The sequence below is a fragment of the Rhinolophus sinicus genome, linkage group LG14 (genome assembly GCF_036562045.2).
Source record: "Rhinolophus sinicus isolate RSC01 linkage group LG14, ASM3656204v1, whole genome shotgun sequence".
In the NCBI taxonomy this organism is placed as follows: domain Eukaryota; kingdom Metazoa; phylum Chordata; class Mammalia; order Chiroptera; family Rhinolophidae; genus Rhinolophus; species Rhinolophus sinicus.
This window is the reverse complement of record NC_133763.1, coordinates 23,660,033-23,678,739: the sequence shown is the minus strand read 5'-3', so window position 1 is coordinate 23,678,739 and position 18,707 is coordinate 23,660,033. Positions and strand designations below refer to the sequence as shown.

The 18,707-nt window shown below is 34.4% G+C and overlaps 1 protein-coding gene across 2 annotated transcripts in view; it reads right to left on the bottom strand.

Moving 5' to 3' along the window:
* The window catches only part of ATP6V1H (ATPase H+ transporting V1 subunit H), a 151,630-nt gene that overhangs the window by 64,340 nt on the left and 68,583 nt on the right, over positions 1–18,707 (bottom strand). For both annotated transcript variants that reach the window (XM_019729824.2, XM_019729826.2), the window contains 2 exons: positions 17,124–17,302; positions 11,335–11,460 (listed from right to left, as the gene is read on the bottom strand). In XM_019729824.2, the coding sequence (XP_019585383.1) occupies positions 11,335–11,460; positions 17,124–17,302 (305 nt within the window). The remainder of the gene's footprint in view (positions 1–11,334; positions 11,461–17,123; positions 17,303–18,707) is intronic.

Here is an 18,707-nt window from a genome sequence, read left to right as displayed (position 1 = left end):
GGAGTTAACTACCAACAGCAGAGAAAGCTCCCCTCTACTGGGAGCCTGGAAATATGACCATGATTTCTGCCTCCTCAAACCCTCCCAGAAGAAGGTTCGTCTTACTCAGGAAGGTACGTGTGTCTTTGGGAATGAAGGGGAAGGGGGACTACAGTGCTCAGAATCCAATCAGGTGGAAAGGACAGTCTTCCTTATGAGTGTAAGTAGAGATCATACAAGGATCATTCAATCATAATCTAATTCCTATGTTATTTAAAATGCTCGAGGGCAGAGAAATAGGTAGAAAACCTAGCAGCTCATTCCACAAGCAGAGCATAACTATGATAACCAATCAGAATGAGTAATTTTTAAAAAATAGGTTGGTAGTGGCTAACATATTTTAAAAATTGCTTTCTAATATGCCAGCAATAGCCATGCACACACACACACACACACACACACACACACACACACACACACAGTGCCAAAAAAATGTATACACATTTTAAGAAACTATTGAAATTGTAATACGATGAATGACACCAGCATTCATTTGATTAATACCATCTTTTCAGTGAAAAGTCATACTACACAATGCTACTGTAATTCAATTCAGCTTCGAAAAGTCATAGATAACATCTCACAAGTGTCCATCAGTGGATAAATGGATAAAGAAGATGTGATATATGTATACACAATGGAATATTATTCAGCCTTTTTGGGTTCTCATTGGGATTGCATTGAATTAATATGTTATTTTTGGAGAGAAATGACATCTTTAAAATAAAAGAGACTTTCAATCTCAAAATGGGTACATTTTTTTGGCACTCCCAGTATATATATAAACAGCTTAAAGAATTAGCTAATTTAACCCAGTAGAGTACTTAAAACATCTCTTTCATTCAGTTCTCAGCTCAAATGTTATCTCTTGCTTAAGAGCCTGCGATTGCCCTAAGATAGCACCCTCCCTCATTCTCCATCCTCTCTTCCTGATTCATTTTCTTACAGTACTAATCACCACCATCCATTTTATTATATATTTACTCGACTATTTGTTTATTCTTCCTTTCCCAAATATAATGTAAGCGTAATGAGAATAATAACTTTGTTTTATTTGGCATTTTAACTATAACACCTAGAACAGTAATGACCATACAATAGATACTCCGTAAACACTTGTTGAAAAAAAGAATAAATTAAGTATAAAATGCTGATGTCAATTGGAAAAAACAATTTTGATGGCTCCTAAATGAATTTAAAATACACAGACATTCAGATCCAGCAATTCTACTTCTAGAAATCCTTCCTACAGAAATATTTTCAAATTTCCACAAAGATATCTGTGTACACTATCTTAAAAAGTAACTACAAGAAAAGGCCAGAGAGTGGAGGCCACGTAGAAAGGTAAGGCTTTGTCCTCCGTTTCTTCATCCATGCTGGTAGTGTCTCTGTAACAACGATAACTTTGTGTACACAGTGGTTTAACATCCACCATTTTATCTAATCCCTATTACTCAGATTATTAACTCTTCCTATTTTATAGAGAGGTAAACAGAGGCTCAGTGAAATAAAATGGCCAAACACACAAAAAAGAAAAAGAAAGAAAAAAGACTAAGTTAAGAAACCCCAAGCCATAGTAAGTCAAAAAGAGAAGTCACAGACTAATACCTTTAGTATGATGACGTGTGTAAATAACTATATAAAGATATCAGGTACAGGTATGTCGATGAACAAAAGAGATTATACCACCTGTTGACTCTGGTTACTGCTGGGCAGGAGTTTGAGATAGAACAGCAGTAAAGAAACCTCTTCACTTCAGTCCTGTATGGCTTCAAGAACACTTGAATGACTTGGACCAAGGTGTTTGATATAACTTAAAATACAAAGATTTAGAAACACACACAGACACACACACACACACACACACACACACACACACAGACACACACACACCCCTAAAAAAAGTTACCTAATTTTACCAAGATGCTCCTTTCCCTTAATATTGCTAATTTAAAATTAAGTTGAATTTTAAGTTTAAAATATTTAAGAAGAAAAAGTTTTGAAACCATGTCTGTACATACAAACTATTCATTTACAAAATATATATCTTATCTCTTAAAATCTTTACTAGGAAACAACTTGAATCACAACTATCTTTGCTAATATCATTTGCATTAAAACAAATACTTAAAAGTAATAAAACTCTACTTTATTCACGATCTGCATGAATCTAAGAAGCTTACTTACTTAGTTTCTGGAGTATCCTCTAAGACTGTGGGTCAAGGTTTCTCTGCCTACCTTTTTCTATCATCATCTCTGCCTGTCAAATAGCTAAACTCTATAAACAACAGGAAGCACTGATAAAGAAATTTGCTGCCAATCAAGGAATCATTTTATTATGAAGTAATTCCACATCTTTTTCCAGACTAACTGGGAAATCTGCATTTCCAAATAAAGGAGAAGAAAAGAATGAGCGTTTATTATACACATGCACATTCCAAAATCTGTGTAAATATATTCCTCGCAGCAACCCGTAAATGAGGAAATGAAACCCAGAGAAGTTAAGTAATCAGCAAAGGACACAGCAAATGTTGAAACTGAGATTTGAATTATCTGCTGACTCTAGTCCACACAAAGCACAACCGCATCCTGATGGCAGTTCATTCAACTCAAGCATATGAAAACCCACTAAGAAAAAACAGACATACAGTCAATCTCCCACATATTTACATTTTTAATTTTTTAAATGTTCTTTTTAAAGGGACAACTTGTAAATTATTTTAAAATTAAGTTTAATTTAATTGACTTGAAACATTTTAATAATTTCAAAAGATTAAATTACTTTGCTGATATTTTTATTATTTTGATATTCTACCCTGTTTCCCTGAAAATAAGACCTAGCTGGACAATCAACTCTAATGCATCTTTTGGAGCAAAAATTAATATAAGACCCGATATTATATATTATATATTATATTATATTATATTATATTAGACCCGGTCTTATATTATACTAAAATAAGACCAGGTCTTACATTAATTTTTGCTCCAAAAGACGCATTAGAGCTGATTGTCCAGCTCGGTCTTATTTTCGGGGAAACATGGTATTAAATTATTTTATGAAACAGTAAGAAAATAATATTAACATAAGAGTCCTTAAAAGCATAATAGGACATTTGTTTTGAATACTTTAAGAGGTCATCAAATTATAGCTGAAGTTCAAAGCCAGCAGCCATCACTTTTATAAATAAAGTTTTAGTGGAACACAGCCACACCCATAAGTTTGCTCATTGTCCATGGCTACTTTGGCCCTACAAGGACAGAATTGAGCAGTTATGACAGAGACTAAATGACTCACAAAGCCTGGGCCTTTACCACATTCAGTGACCTGAACCATTCTCCATATGACTGAGACTCGTAATACTCAAAATTAGATCTGGAATCCAACAGCATCAGTATCACCTGGACACTTACTGAAAATGCTGAATCACAGACCCAACCCTAGACCTACTAAGTTACACTTTGCATTTTAACAAGATCTCCATAAATATTTAAAAGCATATTCTTAGAATCAAAGAATGTTAGAATTAGAAGGAAAAACAGAGACTTTCTAGTCAAATCTCCTAGTAAACACAGAAATGATTTTAATATTACCTTTAGGGCCATGTAGTCCACTAACTATCTTAGCAACATATAAAGTACCTTTATTAGTAAATTGCTAGGCATGTGTTCTCCTTCTACTTCAAATCATCAATAAAAATGTTCAAATGAATAGGTTCAAAGAGATTCATGTGGTAAGCAAAGAGAAAGCTTTCCCTGAGTCATCTCTGAATACAGCTGTTATATCAACAATGGAATCATCAATCATAACCCAAATCTCTATCACCACATTAACCACAAGCCGAGATTCTGTCAGATACTCCAATGGAATCAAGACAGCAACATATCACAGCTTTGGAGTTAGATCAAATGTGAATGTTGACTCTGACATTTGCCAGAAATGTAATCTTCAAGTGTCTATTCAAATCCAAAATAGAATTTATATTATTATTCTAATTAGTCACTCCACAAATTTGCTCTTTTTGTTTTTCCTCATTTTTATAAACTTGCTTGCTCCCTCAGCTTTTGCTTTTCTCTTAATTATAATCTGCATAGTTTCCTATATTTCAAAATATTCAAAATACAGTCATTTCAGAATTATAACATATAAGATTACAAAGTAATTTCTTAATACTATTATACTCAAAAGTGATAGAGGGGAAAAAATGAACGTATACATATTTGCTAAATTTAGAATTACCTGGAAAATAGGTCAGAGCCTGATTTAAGTACAGTTCTCCATAGATAAAAAGAAGGCCAGGAAGCACCGTGCTTTTTAAATAGCAGAATAAAATAAAGATTCCAAATGCATGCATTTTATTAGCTAGTTTGAAGGGCAGCACTAGTGTGCTTCTTCTGTCAATCATCCCCATGCAGATAAGGAAATAAAAACTAAACACAAGTAATAACTTCAACTTTCTCATCACATAAACATACAATAAAACTATCGTGCCACATGCCATTGTTTCTGGCTATTCAGAAAAATCACAAAGGGTCATACAAAACTAAAGGGAATAATTTACAGGAGCCATAAAAATTACAACCTAATGTTAGAAAACCGAACATGCACTTCTAAAGGCTCTTTAAGTGTATCAGGATGAAAATACAAGTAATGCTTTAGTAATAATTTATAAAAAGCTCCCCTCCATTATATTCAAGTTTTCCAAAGACTAGATTTAAAACATCATTATTTGAGCTCATTTTGTTGTTGTTATTACAAGAATTCAAAGTGGTGAAACAATGCTGAAGACAATCCACTCTTTCCCCCTTATCTATTCTCCATGAATCCTGCAAACATCTACCAACCACTCACTTTGGTTTGCCACTTTGTGCAAATAAGAATAATGTATCATATTTGGTAATACATAGAAAATAAAGTTTAAATAATAGAAACAGATCTGCCTGAAAATACTTATTGGGCACATGTATATATCCCCCTTTGCTCCTTCTAGACATCTCATTAAAATAATGGTAAAATGATTTTTTTCTCATTAAAGCATAAACTCACAAGAAAGGACAATATGAAAAATTAAATAACAGTAACAAAATACTGAAGTGGAAAGTCAGAGGAACAACTGTTTGCTAAATAACTTGAGAAAATCAAAAACCTAGCTGGCAGCGAAGAAAATTGAGCAGCAACCTGACTTTTGACACAGAACTGTTTCTAGTATCAGTATTTCCATAAACCTGATTCAAACTGTGCCGCTCAATATGACAGTCACTAGCTACATGAGCTAGTTCAAGTTAAACTGATTATAATTAAATTAAAAATTCAGTTTCTCAGTCACACCAACAACATTTCAAATGTGCTTTAGCCACTGAGTATTGTACTGAACAGCACAAACATAAACTATTTCTATCATCACAAAAAGTCCTACTTAAGCTTAAATAGAAAACAAAAAAAAATTTAAATGGCGCAATCTACAGGAATGCCAAAAAATCAAATATATAGAAATAAAACCTAATGAAAGATGGACAAGATCATAACATCATCTGAAAGAAATCCTATATAAGTGAAAGGATATTCCATGTTCATGGACTGGAGACCCCCCACATTTTAAAAATATCAATTCCTCCTAGATTGAACTATAAATTCAATTCCAACCAAAATTCGACTAGACCTGCTTAGTTCATTCTAAAATGCATATAGAAATTCACGGAGCCAACAGGTGCCAACACCTTAGAACAACAATTTTGGAGTGTTCATTCTGTCAAGATACCAAGACTTACTATAAAGTACAGCAACTAATGTAGTACTGGAGCAAGAACAGACCAATAAATAATGGAACAGAGTAAAGAATTCTGGAAGGTATTTGCATAGTAGATATTCTAGGCAGAGTAATTAGGCAAGAAAAAATATAAAAGATATTCAGATTGGAAATACAGCTATTTCTATTCACATATGACATGATCTTATATAGAGAAAATAAAATAAATCTACTAAAAAAAAATACCATTAAAACTAATAAAAAGAGCTCAGAAAGATTGTATAATACAAGAGCAATATAAAGTCAACTGTATTTCTACAAACTTGTAATGATCAAAAATGAAGTTAAGAAAACAATTCCATTTACAATAGCATGACAAAAATTTTTAGAAATAAATGTAGCAAAAAATGCAAAATGTATTCTGAAAACTACAAAACTGTTGATAAGAAATTAAACATAATCGAAATAAATGAGAACACATCCCACGTTCATGGATCTGAACACTGAATATTGTTAAGATGGCAATACTGCCCAAACTGATTTACAGCTTCAACACAATCCCTAACAGAATCCCAACCAGCTTCTTTACAAACTTAACAAGGTGATTCTAAAACTCATATGAAATGGCAAGGGACCCAAAAGAACCAAAACCATCTTGAAAAACAGATCGCCAATTTCCCGTTCAACATGTAAAGAGTTTGGATGTTATCATTCTTGTCTTCACAAGAAGAAAAAGCTGAGCAAACTAAAAATCAACACCTCTTCTTAGATCCAACTGAGAACTGAGGTCCCAGGGCAAACCACTGCCACATAAGCTAAAGAGACAGGGAAATACAGCGACTCACAGATAACTGGAAGCAGAAGCTGTTGCTGGATCCATTGACTAGTAGGAATACTTAAAGGATAATTGACTAATTGCTGGAGACTGAGTACAGACTAGCTTGAGAGAGAAAAACTGCTAGAGACCCAGCCATATGGGGGTCCTCACAGTGCTCATCCAAAGAAAAACACATAATCTAAATAGGTATCTTTAAAATATATATGTTAAAGACATAGAAGCAATAACTGTTAAAGAAATTGAAGTCATAATTAATAACCTTCCAAAACAGAAAGCAACAGGCCCAGATGATCTCACTAGTAAATTCTACTGAACAATTAAGGAAAAAATGATACCAATTCTCTACAATTTCTTCCAAAAGATAGAAGCAAAGAGAACACTTCCTAACTCATTCTATGAGCCAGCATCCATAACACCAAAATCAAACAAAGACATCACAAGAAAGAAAAATTACAGACAATATCACTCATGAATATGGATGCAAAAATCATCAACAAAATAGCATCAAATCAAATATAACAGTGTATAAAAAGAATTATGTACTACAACCAAGTTGAATTCATTCCAGGTATGCAAACTGATTGAATATTCAAGAATATATAAATGTAACCCATCACATCAACAGATCAAGAATAAAAATCACATGATCATATCAATAGATGCAGAAAAATCATTTGACACAATTAAATACCCATTAACGATTAAAAAAAAAACACTCTCAGCAAACTAAAAATAGAACTTTCTCAACTTGCTAAAGAACATTTTTTAAAAACCTACAGCTAACATCAAACTCAATGATGAAAAACTAGAAGTTTCCCTGTAAGATCAGAAACAAGGCAAGAATGTCCCCTCACCTGTCCTCAACACATATTGAAAGGACTCACCGATGCAATAGGAAAAGGAAATAAAAAACATATAAATTGGGAAGGAAGAAATAAAACTGTATTTGCAGATGACCTCATGGTCTAAGTAGAAAATTCAAAAGAATCAATTTTAAAACTCCTGGAATTAATAAGCAATTATAGCAAGGTTGTAGGATACGAGGTTAATATACAAAAGTTGAACACTTTCTTATATTACCAGCAATGAACAAATAAAATTTGAAATTTAAAACATAATACATTTACTTAGCACTCCCCAAAAAAGAAATACTTAGGTATAAATCTAACAAAATATGTACAAAATCTACATGAGGAAAACTACAAAACTCTGATGAAAGAAATCAAAGAAGAACTAAACAAATGGAGACAGATTCCAGATTGATGTGAGTTCCTCTCAACTTCATATATAGACAGATTCAATGCAATTCCAATCAAAATCCCAGCAAGTTATGTTGTAGCTATCAAGAAGTTGATTTCTAAAGAGGAGAAAATGTAGGCAACATTAGGTACGGCGATGACTTTTTGGATACAACAAGAAAGTATAATCTGTGAAAGAAAAAACACTGATAAGTTGGACTTCATTAAAATTAAAAGCTTCTGCTCTGTGACACACTATGAAAAGATTGAAAAGGCAAGCCAGAGATGGGGAGAATATATTTGCAAAGAACATATCTGATAAAAGACCTCTATCCAAAATACACAAAGCACACTTAAAATTCAACAAAAAATAAATAACTCAATTTAAAAGTAGCTAAAAAACCTGAACAGACACCTCACCAAAAGAGATAAACAGATGGCAAATAAACATATGAAAATAGGATCAACATCATGTGTCATCAGGGAAATGCAAATTAAAACAATGAGATATCACTACACTCCTATTAGAATGGCCAAAATCCTGAACACTGACAACACCAAAAGCTGGAGAGGATGAAGAGCAACAGGTACTCTCATCCATACTAGAGGGAATGCAAAACAGTACAGTCACTTTGGAAGACAGTTTGGCAGTTTATTACAAAACTAAACATTATCGTGCCATATAATCCAGCAATCAAGCTACCATGATATTTACCCAAATGATTTGAAAACTTGTCCATACAAAATCCTGTATATAGACATTTATATCAACTTTATTCATAACTGCCATACTTTGAAGCAATGAAGATATGCTTCAATGGATAAAGAAACTATCATACAGTCATAGAATGGAATATTCAGCAATAAAAAGAAATGAGCTACCAAGCCACAAAAAAAAAAAAAAAATGAAGGAACCTTAAATGCATATTGCTAAGGAAAATAACGCAGTCTGAAAAGGTTATATACTGTTTGATTTCAACTATTTGACATTCTAAAAAGGGCAAAAAGATAGAGATAGTAAAGAGATCAGAGATTGCAGGGTTCAGGGAGGGGAAGAAAGGGAGAAATGAATAGGTAAAATATAGGGAGTTTTTAAGGCAGTGAAACTATTCTGTATGATACTGTAATGGGGGATATGTAATATTATGCATTTATCAAAACCCAGAATGAACTGTACTACAGAAAGCATGAAGTTTAATGTAAACTACGAACTTACAAATAATGTATAAATATTGGTTCATCAATTGTAACAAATGTACCTCACTAAGGCAAGGTGTTAAAAATAGGGGAAACTGTTCATGTTGGGGAAACAGAGGATACGTGAGAATTTTATGTACTTTCTCTATAAACCTAAAATTATGCTAAAAATTAAGTCCATTAATTTTTAAAAGTTACAGAAGTTGTGTATTTAGTAATTCTTACATTGTAACAGCAAAATATGGCTTCAATAAGAGATTGATTAAATAAATTAAGACACACACAGAAAGAACAAGCAAGTGGGGGATTCACACTTCTGGATTTTAAAACATACTATAAGGCAACAGTAATCAACACAATGTAGTACTAGTATCAGAATAGTTATATAGACCAATAGAATAGAATTGAGAGTCTAGAAACAAACCCGTGTGTCTATAGTCAAACTGATTTTTAATAAGAATGCCAAAACAATTCAATGGGGAAAAGAATAGTCTTTTCAACAAATGTTACTAGGATAAATGGGTAGCCACAAGCAAAAAAAAAAAAAAAAATGAAGTTGGACCCTTACCTCACAAAATGGATCAAAGACCTAAATATAAGTGCTAAAATTATAAAAATTTTACAGAACACACAGGAATAAATCTTCATAACCTTAGTTTTGGTAATGAATTCTTAGGTATGACACCAAAAGCACGAAGAACCAAAACTAAATAAATAAATTGGACTTCATCAAAATTTTAAAATGTCTATATTTCAAAGGACACTATCAAGAAAGTGAAACAATAACAAAAAACAAACAAACAAAAAATGGAGACAATATCTGCTAATCATGTACTTGATCAGGGACTTGTATCCAAACTACATAAAAAACTCTCACACCTAATGATAAAAAGACAATCGAATTAAAAAAAAATGAACCAAGAATCCAAATAGACATTTCTTTAAAGAAAATACAAAATGGCTAATAAACATATGAAAAGATGCTTGAACTCATTAGCCATCAAGGAAATACAAATCAAAACCACAATGAGATACCACTTGACACTCATGAAGATAAAATTGTGCAGTCACTTTGGAAAACAGTCTATCACTTCCTCAAATGGTTAAACATAGAGTTGCCATATGATTCAGCAATTCTACTCCTGGATATCTACTCAATAAAGAAAAATAAAAGCATATATACGTACATACAAAGACTTGTACACAAATGTCTATCACCAGCATTTTCCATAATAATCCAATGTCCCTCAACTTATGAGTGGATAAATAAAATGTGACATATAATTGAGTATTATTCGACCATAAAGAGGAATAAAGTACTAAGTGCTACAATATAAATGAAACTTGAACACATTATGGTAAATTAAACAAAATAACTAATATTATATGATCCATTCCTGTGAAATTTTCATAATAGGCAAATCCATAGAAACAGAAAGTAAATTAGTGGTTGCTTAGGGCGGGGTGGACGGGTGGATAAAGATGTGACAACTGAAAAATCCAAGGTTTCTTTTTGAAGTGAAGAAAATGTTCCAAAATTGTGTTGATGGTTACACATATTGAGAATATACTAAAAACCACTGATCTGTACACTTTAAATTGTGAATTGTGTGGTATATAACATACATCTCAATAAAAAACAAAGACTTGCATACATTTGGTCATTTTATTATGAAAAAGGGAACCCTGCATAGCACTGGGGAAAATGTTATTTTCAATAAATGCTGCTGGTTCAAGATATGCATGTAATAAAAAAATGAATCTTGACCCCTGCTTTATGCCTTATCCCAAAACCAATTCCAGAAGAAATACAGATCTAAATATCAGAAGTTAAACAATAAAGCTTCTGGCAGATAAAACAGTCATATATACTTATGACCTTGGGTAGGCAAAACTTCTTAACCAGGACACAAAAAAGCACCAGCCATGAAGAAAAAGATTAATAAAATGAGCTACATTAAAATTAAAGAGTGAAACATCATGTGACAATAGGAAAAAAATAGTTGTGATGAATATATATACAAAAAACTCACGTTCAGAATACATACAGAACTCCTTTAAATTAAAAAAATAAATAAATACTTGAACAGGTACTTCTGGAAAAAAAGATATCCAAACAGCCAATAAGTGTATGAAAAGGTATTCAACCCCACTAGTGAGCAAGAAAGTACAAATTAAAATCATGCAATATCTAAAATTTAAAGATTGACAAAAACATGTTTGTGACAACATGGAAAAACAGGTATTAGAGTGTAAACTGGTATTTAAAACTTACTTCAAGAGCTCATAATTCTTCTCATTTAATCTCACAGCATTTTCTCTCCAAAATTTCTCAGATTTGTGCACAGGACTCCATTCCAGTCTTCCAGATTTAAGTTCTGAACTGTATTCATCAAATGAGCTACAAAAAATTTCAAAGAAACCAAAGTTTATAAGCATCTGAGAGATCCTTCAAAATTAAGCAAACTACATCGTCTCTGATGATTTAACTACAAAGACTGACCATCCATGTACATTAACAAACTACCACTAAACAAAGTTTAAACAGCTTAAATAAGCTTTATAAATCACGTGAAATTTACTCAGGATAGGTATTATTATACCAACGTCCAAAACTCCTGACAAATTTGAATGCTCGTCATGAGATATTAAAGGGAGCACATGTTTTCAAAATCCCTACCTTACTATGTACATAAATAAATGTATATCAGTAAAATATCTGATCATTGAGCAGAGTTTCTACCATATCACTTAAAATACTGTATTTGCCAGATCACTAGATACATTAATATAAATTTAGGTAAAAGTACACAACTTGAACATGAAATAAAACAGTATATTCTAATATTATTACACAATAAAGGTCATAAACTAGGAAACTGTGACAAAACCAAAAACACACATATCAGTACAATATTTTACAATGCTGATTACCAACAGTGAAGAGGTAATTTGTTGGTTCAATTGACCTGCTATAAATTAATTAAACACAAAAAAACCTCTGTACATATAAAAAACTGGAATGCACTTTAATTAAAAAATCATCCAGTATGTATCAAGTTACTTAAGTATTCAATTAGCTAGTGGATAAATAGTCACAAGATATACTTGGACTTTCAGGTAAAAATTTTAAAAAGTAGCCATTTAATACAAAATGGTAATTTAGCATAACCAGGATTTAAACTGATCAGTGTCCTGTTGGATAAAGTAGTAATTTACTTTCATGTAAGCCCAGTTAGAATAAGAATAATTAAAAAAAAAAATAAATATTTGTATTTATTGCTAACATTAGTATTGCTAACATTAATATCCTAAAGCTATAACAGCAAAAACAGAGACAAATCTCTTTCAGCTATATCCCTATTTGCTCTACATAAATAGCAATATTTTTCAAATTACCAAATTCAACATGAAAAATCAGTAAGTACTAACTGTCTAATGTGAATGAAATAATTTGGAATGCTAACTATTTTCAGTATTTATTTATTTTTAAAAAGGATCTTAAATCATTATTCCAGAGGAACTGATAAATTTCAAAATAAACATAATAAAATAGGATTTATAAAAACAGCAAGCCTACTGCTAACCTATTATATTAAAATCAATTTATTCATATTTGAAATTATAGAAAGACAAAAAAAATCATTTGTCTCCCTCCACAAAACTCCAGTACAAACCACTAATATGAGTGATACATCCCATCTCTATAAAAGATTTGGGGTATTGGTGTTATAGGCTACATTGAATTATCTGGTAAATACATTTCTAGAACACATACTATACTGAAGGCATTTGCTGGACACTTAAAACTTCACAACAATCCTACAAGGTTAGAATTTTTATTGCTAATTGACCAAAAGGAAAACTGAGACTTTAAAATATCAAGAATCTTGTTCAAGATGGAGAGAGTAGCTAAACAATTCAAACTAGAGTCAACCTGGCTCCCAAATCCAATCTACCTACAGAGAAAGACCTATTTCTAAAGAGTAATTTCTTTTAAAAATGTATCAATAGTTGAAAAATAAAAAAATACATGGGTTAATGGGAAAGATCATGAAGATATTATTAAATAAGGGGGAAAAAAGTCCAAAACGATATATAGAACCCCATTTGTGTGTATGTGTGTGTTTGTGTGAGGGTGTGTGTGGGTGTGAATGCACACATACACACCCAAGCCAGGTAAAGAGGGACTAGGAGATTTTTGGAAGCACACACAAGACACCAGGAGAAAGGGGTATGGGACTAGGTGGGAAAGAGTGGAGGTGGCATGGAGTCACTTCTGTACTGTGTAAGGGTTTCTTCTTTCTTTATATCATTTGCATAATGTTTACTATAATAAAATAAAAACAACGGGAACTTCAAAAAAAGCAGGAAAAAACACTCTTTCCATATATCGGCAAGCTTATTCCATAAATTAACAACCATTACTGCTTAAAAAGATTCTAAACCAGAGGAGATTCTCAAAGGATTCTGTGGTGGTGCCAACAAGCTGTGGTAACAGCCAGTCAGATGTGAGAAACCAGAGAATGGGGGAATCTCCCCAAAAGAGAAGAAATGATACACAGCACTGACCTACTGTTGTCATAGTGATGAGCCAGTTTTTCCATATCCTCCAATATTTTATAGAAGAGAAAACGTTTTAGTGAAATCTTTTGGGTTTATACTTAGTAACAAATTTAGATTTCCCTAAAATACTAGACAAGTCAAATGAAGCCCAATATATCCAGCCTATGTGAATTAAAAAGAGTAACATACAAGAGTTCCAGTCAAGATGGCAAAGTAGGTAAACACTGTCCTTGCCTCCTCTCTTGACCACATCAAAATTACAACTACACTACAAAACAACCATCATTGAGAATTGCCTGAAGTCTAGTTGAACATAAGTTCTATAACTAAGGACATACAGAAGAAGCCACAGCAAGACTGTCAGGAGCAGAGACACAGAACAGACTAGTCCCACACCCATGAAAGGCAGTTAGAAATTGGGAGGGATACTTCGGCTGCAGAGGTTCTCCCCGGAGGAGGGCGGGGTCCCAGATCCACACCAGGTTCCCCATGCCAGGGTTCCAGTGCTGGGAAGAAAAGTCCTCAAAACTTCTGGGTATGAAAACCTGCTGAGATTGTGGCTGAGTGAGACAGAGGGCGGTTGGAGTCCCAAGCGTTCCTCTTAAAGGGTTGGCACCTGGACTCACTCACTCTGAGTTCCAGCGCTGGGGCAGCAGCTCAAAAGGTGCCAAGTACATAGGGGGAGAAATTAAATTGTCTGACTGCAGGGTGATGGCTAGAAAGGCAGCTTTCTCCTACACACAAGTGCTGGCGGAAACCACTGTTCCTTTGTTGAGCCCTTCCCTTACCGAGTCTGCAGATATAGGCAGGTGCCACCTCTGAGTCACCATTAACCTGGCTACCACCATTCACAACAATCATGGTAACTCCCAGGGACCCTGAACCCCAACTTGCAGGCACACACAAGCGGCTTCCAGTGTCTTTCTATACAAGGGGTCTGTCTTGGTTCATGTTACATACTTTCCTAAAATCTCTAAAAGTTTCACAAACCCCCAAACAAGCAGCATCTGGCCTCAACATGCTTTGTACCTCTTGCTAAGCAGCCCCAAGCCTGGCACTAGCAACAGCCTGTCTCAGTTTACAGCTTACCTCTCCCAAGCACCACCAAGAGCAGCACAAGTGGCAACCATTTGTAGATAATTTTGTAGCTCATACCAAGTGCCCCGGGCGGACACAGGCAGCCGCTGACGTTGGCGTGCACCAGAACCCCTCCAAAAAGGCCCCAGAACCAACACACACCTCATGGCCAGCTTCAGATCAAACCAGAGCACCACTCAACCACCTCCACAAATGACACACACAGAGGGAAGACTGAGCAGGCACCAGAACCCTACTAAAGCAAATCCTGAGATGTAGGGTCTGCCACTGCAAAATACTTCTTCCACTGTAGTCATGGCCAGTCCTCACAACTAAAACACATGAGAGTCAATCTCTCCCACTGATGTGGAAACAGCAACCAAGGCTCAACTGCAACAAGAAGGCACACACAACCCACACAAGGGACACACCTGGAACACCTGGATCAAGTGAATGGAGTGTGCCACTGGGCTCCACAGCACACCTACAACATAAGGCCATTGTACCACAACCAGGAGACATAGCAGCTCAACCTAATACATAGAAACAAATACAAGGAGGCAGCCAAAGTGGGCAGACAAAGAAACATGTCCCAAATGAAAGAAAAAAACAAAGTTCCAGAAAAAGAACTAAACAAAATGGAGACAAGCAATCTACCAGAGGCACAGTTCAAAACACTGGTTATAAGGATGCTCAGTGACCTCAAGGAGAACTTCAACAATGAGATAGGAAACATAAAAATGGAGATAGAAAACATGAAAAAAAAAAAAGTCAGAAATGAAGAATAACTAAAATGAAGAATTCCTACAGGGAATCAACAATAGACTAGATGAAGTACAGGATTGAATCAGCAATTCTGAAGATAAGGTAGCATAAAACAGAACAGCAAAAATAAAAAATTAAAAGCAAAAAAAGAGGACAGTTTAAGGGGCTTCTGGGACAATAGCAAGCATATCAACATTTGCATCATAGGGGTACCAGAAGGAGAAGACAGAGAGCAAGAAATTGAAAACCTATTTGAAGAAATAACGACACAAAACTGCCCTAACCTGGAGAAGGAAATAGATATAGAAGCCCAGGAAGCACAAAGATTCCTAGACAAGATAAAGCCAAAAAGGCCAACACCAAGACACATCACATTTAAAATGCCAAAGGTTAAGACAGAGAATCTTAAAAGCAGAAAGAGAAAAAAGCAGTCAGTTTTGCCTACAAGGGAGCTCCCATAAGACTTTCAGCTGATTTCTCAACAGAAACTTTGCAGGCCAAAAGGGATTGCCACAAAATACTCAAAGTGATGAAAAGCAAAGACTTACAACCAAGATTACTCTACCGCACAAAGCTGTCATTTAGAATTGAAGAACAGGTAAAGAGCTTCCCAGACAAGAAAAAGCTAAAGGAGTTCATCACAACCAAACCAGTATTACAAAAAACATTAAAGACATTTCTTTAGAAGAAGAAGGGGAGAGGGAGGGATAAAAAGTATGAATAAAATAGCAATAACATGTATCTATAAATAATTACTTTACATGTAAATGGGTTAAATGATCCAATCAAAAGATATAGGGTGGCTGAATGGAAACAAAACTCTTATATGTGCTGCCTACAAGAGATTCACTTCAGATCAAAAGAATCGTAGACTGAGAGTAAAGAGATGGGAAAAAGACATGAAAATGCAAATGAAAACAAAATAAAACAACACAAAAAAACATGTGGTAGCAATATTTATACCAGACAAAATAGACTTTTAAAAAAGCACTATAACAAGAGACCCAGTCATTCCACTTCTGGGTCTTCATTTGAAGAAACCCAAAACAGTACTTCGAACTGACATATGTACCCATACGTTCATTACAGCATTATTTACAATAGCCAAGATGTGGAGTCAACCCAGGTGTTAATCAAAGGATGAATAAAGAAGAGGTGGTACATATATACAATATTACTCAGAATAAAAAATGAAATCTTGCGAACTGCAACAACATGGATGGACCTAGATGGCACTGTGCTTTGAGTGGAGTATATCAGACAGAGAAAGACAAATGTCGTATGATTACACTTATATGTAGAATCTAGAGAACAGGATAAATGAGCAAATAAAACTGAAACAAGCTCATAGATACAGAGAGCATTTTGATGGTTGCTGGATGACTGGGGTAGGGGTATGGGTGAAGGGGGGAGGGCATTAAGAGCTTCAAATTGGTAGTTACAAGATAGTCATGGAGATGTGGAGTACAGAATAGGGAATATAGTAGTGTTGTAATAACTCTGTATGGTGTTAGTTGGGTACTAGATTTATCAGGGCAATCACTTCATAAGTTATGTAAATGTCTAATGTTGCACAACTGAAACTAATATAGTATTTTATGACAACTATAATTGAAAGATTTAGAAAACTTAAAATAAAAATAAAAGAATCCATACCTAAGATCCTGGACACTCTCACCAAGTTTTTCCAAAAGAAATTTTATATCTTCACTGATATCTTCATCATCATATTTTTGCTGTTCCAAGTTCTCCAGCTGTTTCAGAACTTTGCACTGAATCATAGCCAGAGCATATTCCTGGCGAGTTTCTCTTTCAGTTGATTTTTCTAAAAAGTTCTGGGTTAGACAAAGACATAATGAGAAACTATATAATTTGTTATCTGATCTAGATGATTTGTTATCTCAGACCTCTGTACTTCCTTTTACACCCTCTCTCCTCCTCCTATTCTCAGGTTAACTATCACCTTTAAGGGGATGACTGGATTGCAAATCATTACTTCTTTTCTAAGATCTGTCCCATATCAGAAGTGTACTCCTAATTCCTTGTTTATTTACTGCCGTACTAAACATTTTAAATTATTGACCCAGACAAGCCTCAAAACACTGAACATATTTACAATGAAATCCATCACAACCCTTTCTGACAGTCCTGCTCTTGAGCACACCACAGTGAACTCTCAATTCACTGGCCACCTAGAGAACTTAAGATACTACCATAAGAAAAAAATGTTTCTTCAAGTATCCCTCTAGTTTCCAGGCAGTCACCTTTCTCCACCTCCAATCAACCTATAAGTGTACAAAGGACAGCAATAAAAAACAAAAACAAAACAAACAAACAAACAAAAAACTCCCTTGCTTGAACAATTTTCATAAAAGTTTTGTGAGGGGCGAATGGGTAGCTCAGTTGGTTAGAGCTCAAGCTCTGGGCAACAAGGATGTCAGTTAGATTCCCACATGGGTAGGCGAGCAGCGCCCTCCACAACTAGAATGAAGTTAATGAGCTGCCGCTGAGCTCCCAGGTGGCCAGATCGCTCAGGTGGTTGGAGCGCATGCTCTCAACCACAAGGTTGCTAGTTCGACTCCCACAAGGGATGGTGGGCTGTGCCCTCTGTAACTAACAATGGTGACTGGACCTGGAGTTGAACTGCACCCTCCACAAATAAGATTGAAAGGACACAACTTGACTTGGATGGAGCTGATGAGTCCTGGGAAAAACAAACTATTTTTCCCCAATAAAAAGTCCTGGAAAAACACACTGTCCCACAATGGAGTCCTGTTTCCCTTCCCCAATAAAATCTTAAAAAAAAAAAAAAAAAATAGAAAAAGAGAAAAAAAAAGAAAAGTTTTGTGACATCATGCAAATTCCCTACCTTTCTTCTGTGATTTTTTTTCATTTTTAATAGTACTTATGAAAACAACAAAGTAATCTAAGTACTTATAAAGATAAAATGTTCATAGAATCAATGAATATTTCTAAGCAAGGACCAATTTCAGGCCTAGGGAAACGAACAAGAAAGCTCTCGAAAAAGCTACTTTCACCAACTTGGTAAAGAAGGCCTGTCAAATGCATATCCTTCCCCCCCTCAAAAAAAAAAAAAATCCTGTAATAACAATTCCAAATTAACTGTACCAAAATTTGAAAGTTATTTATTTTTGTAAGAAGTTATATGCCTAGTAATTATGTTAAATAAACACAGAAAGAGATTTAGCTTAGCATGTTGAAATTAGTGAAATCAATCCC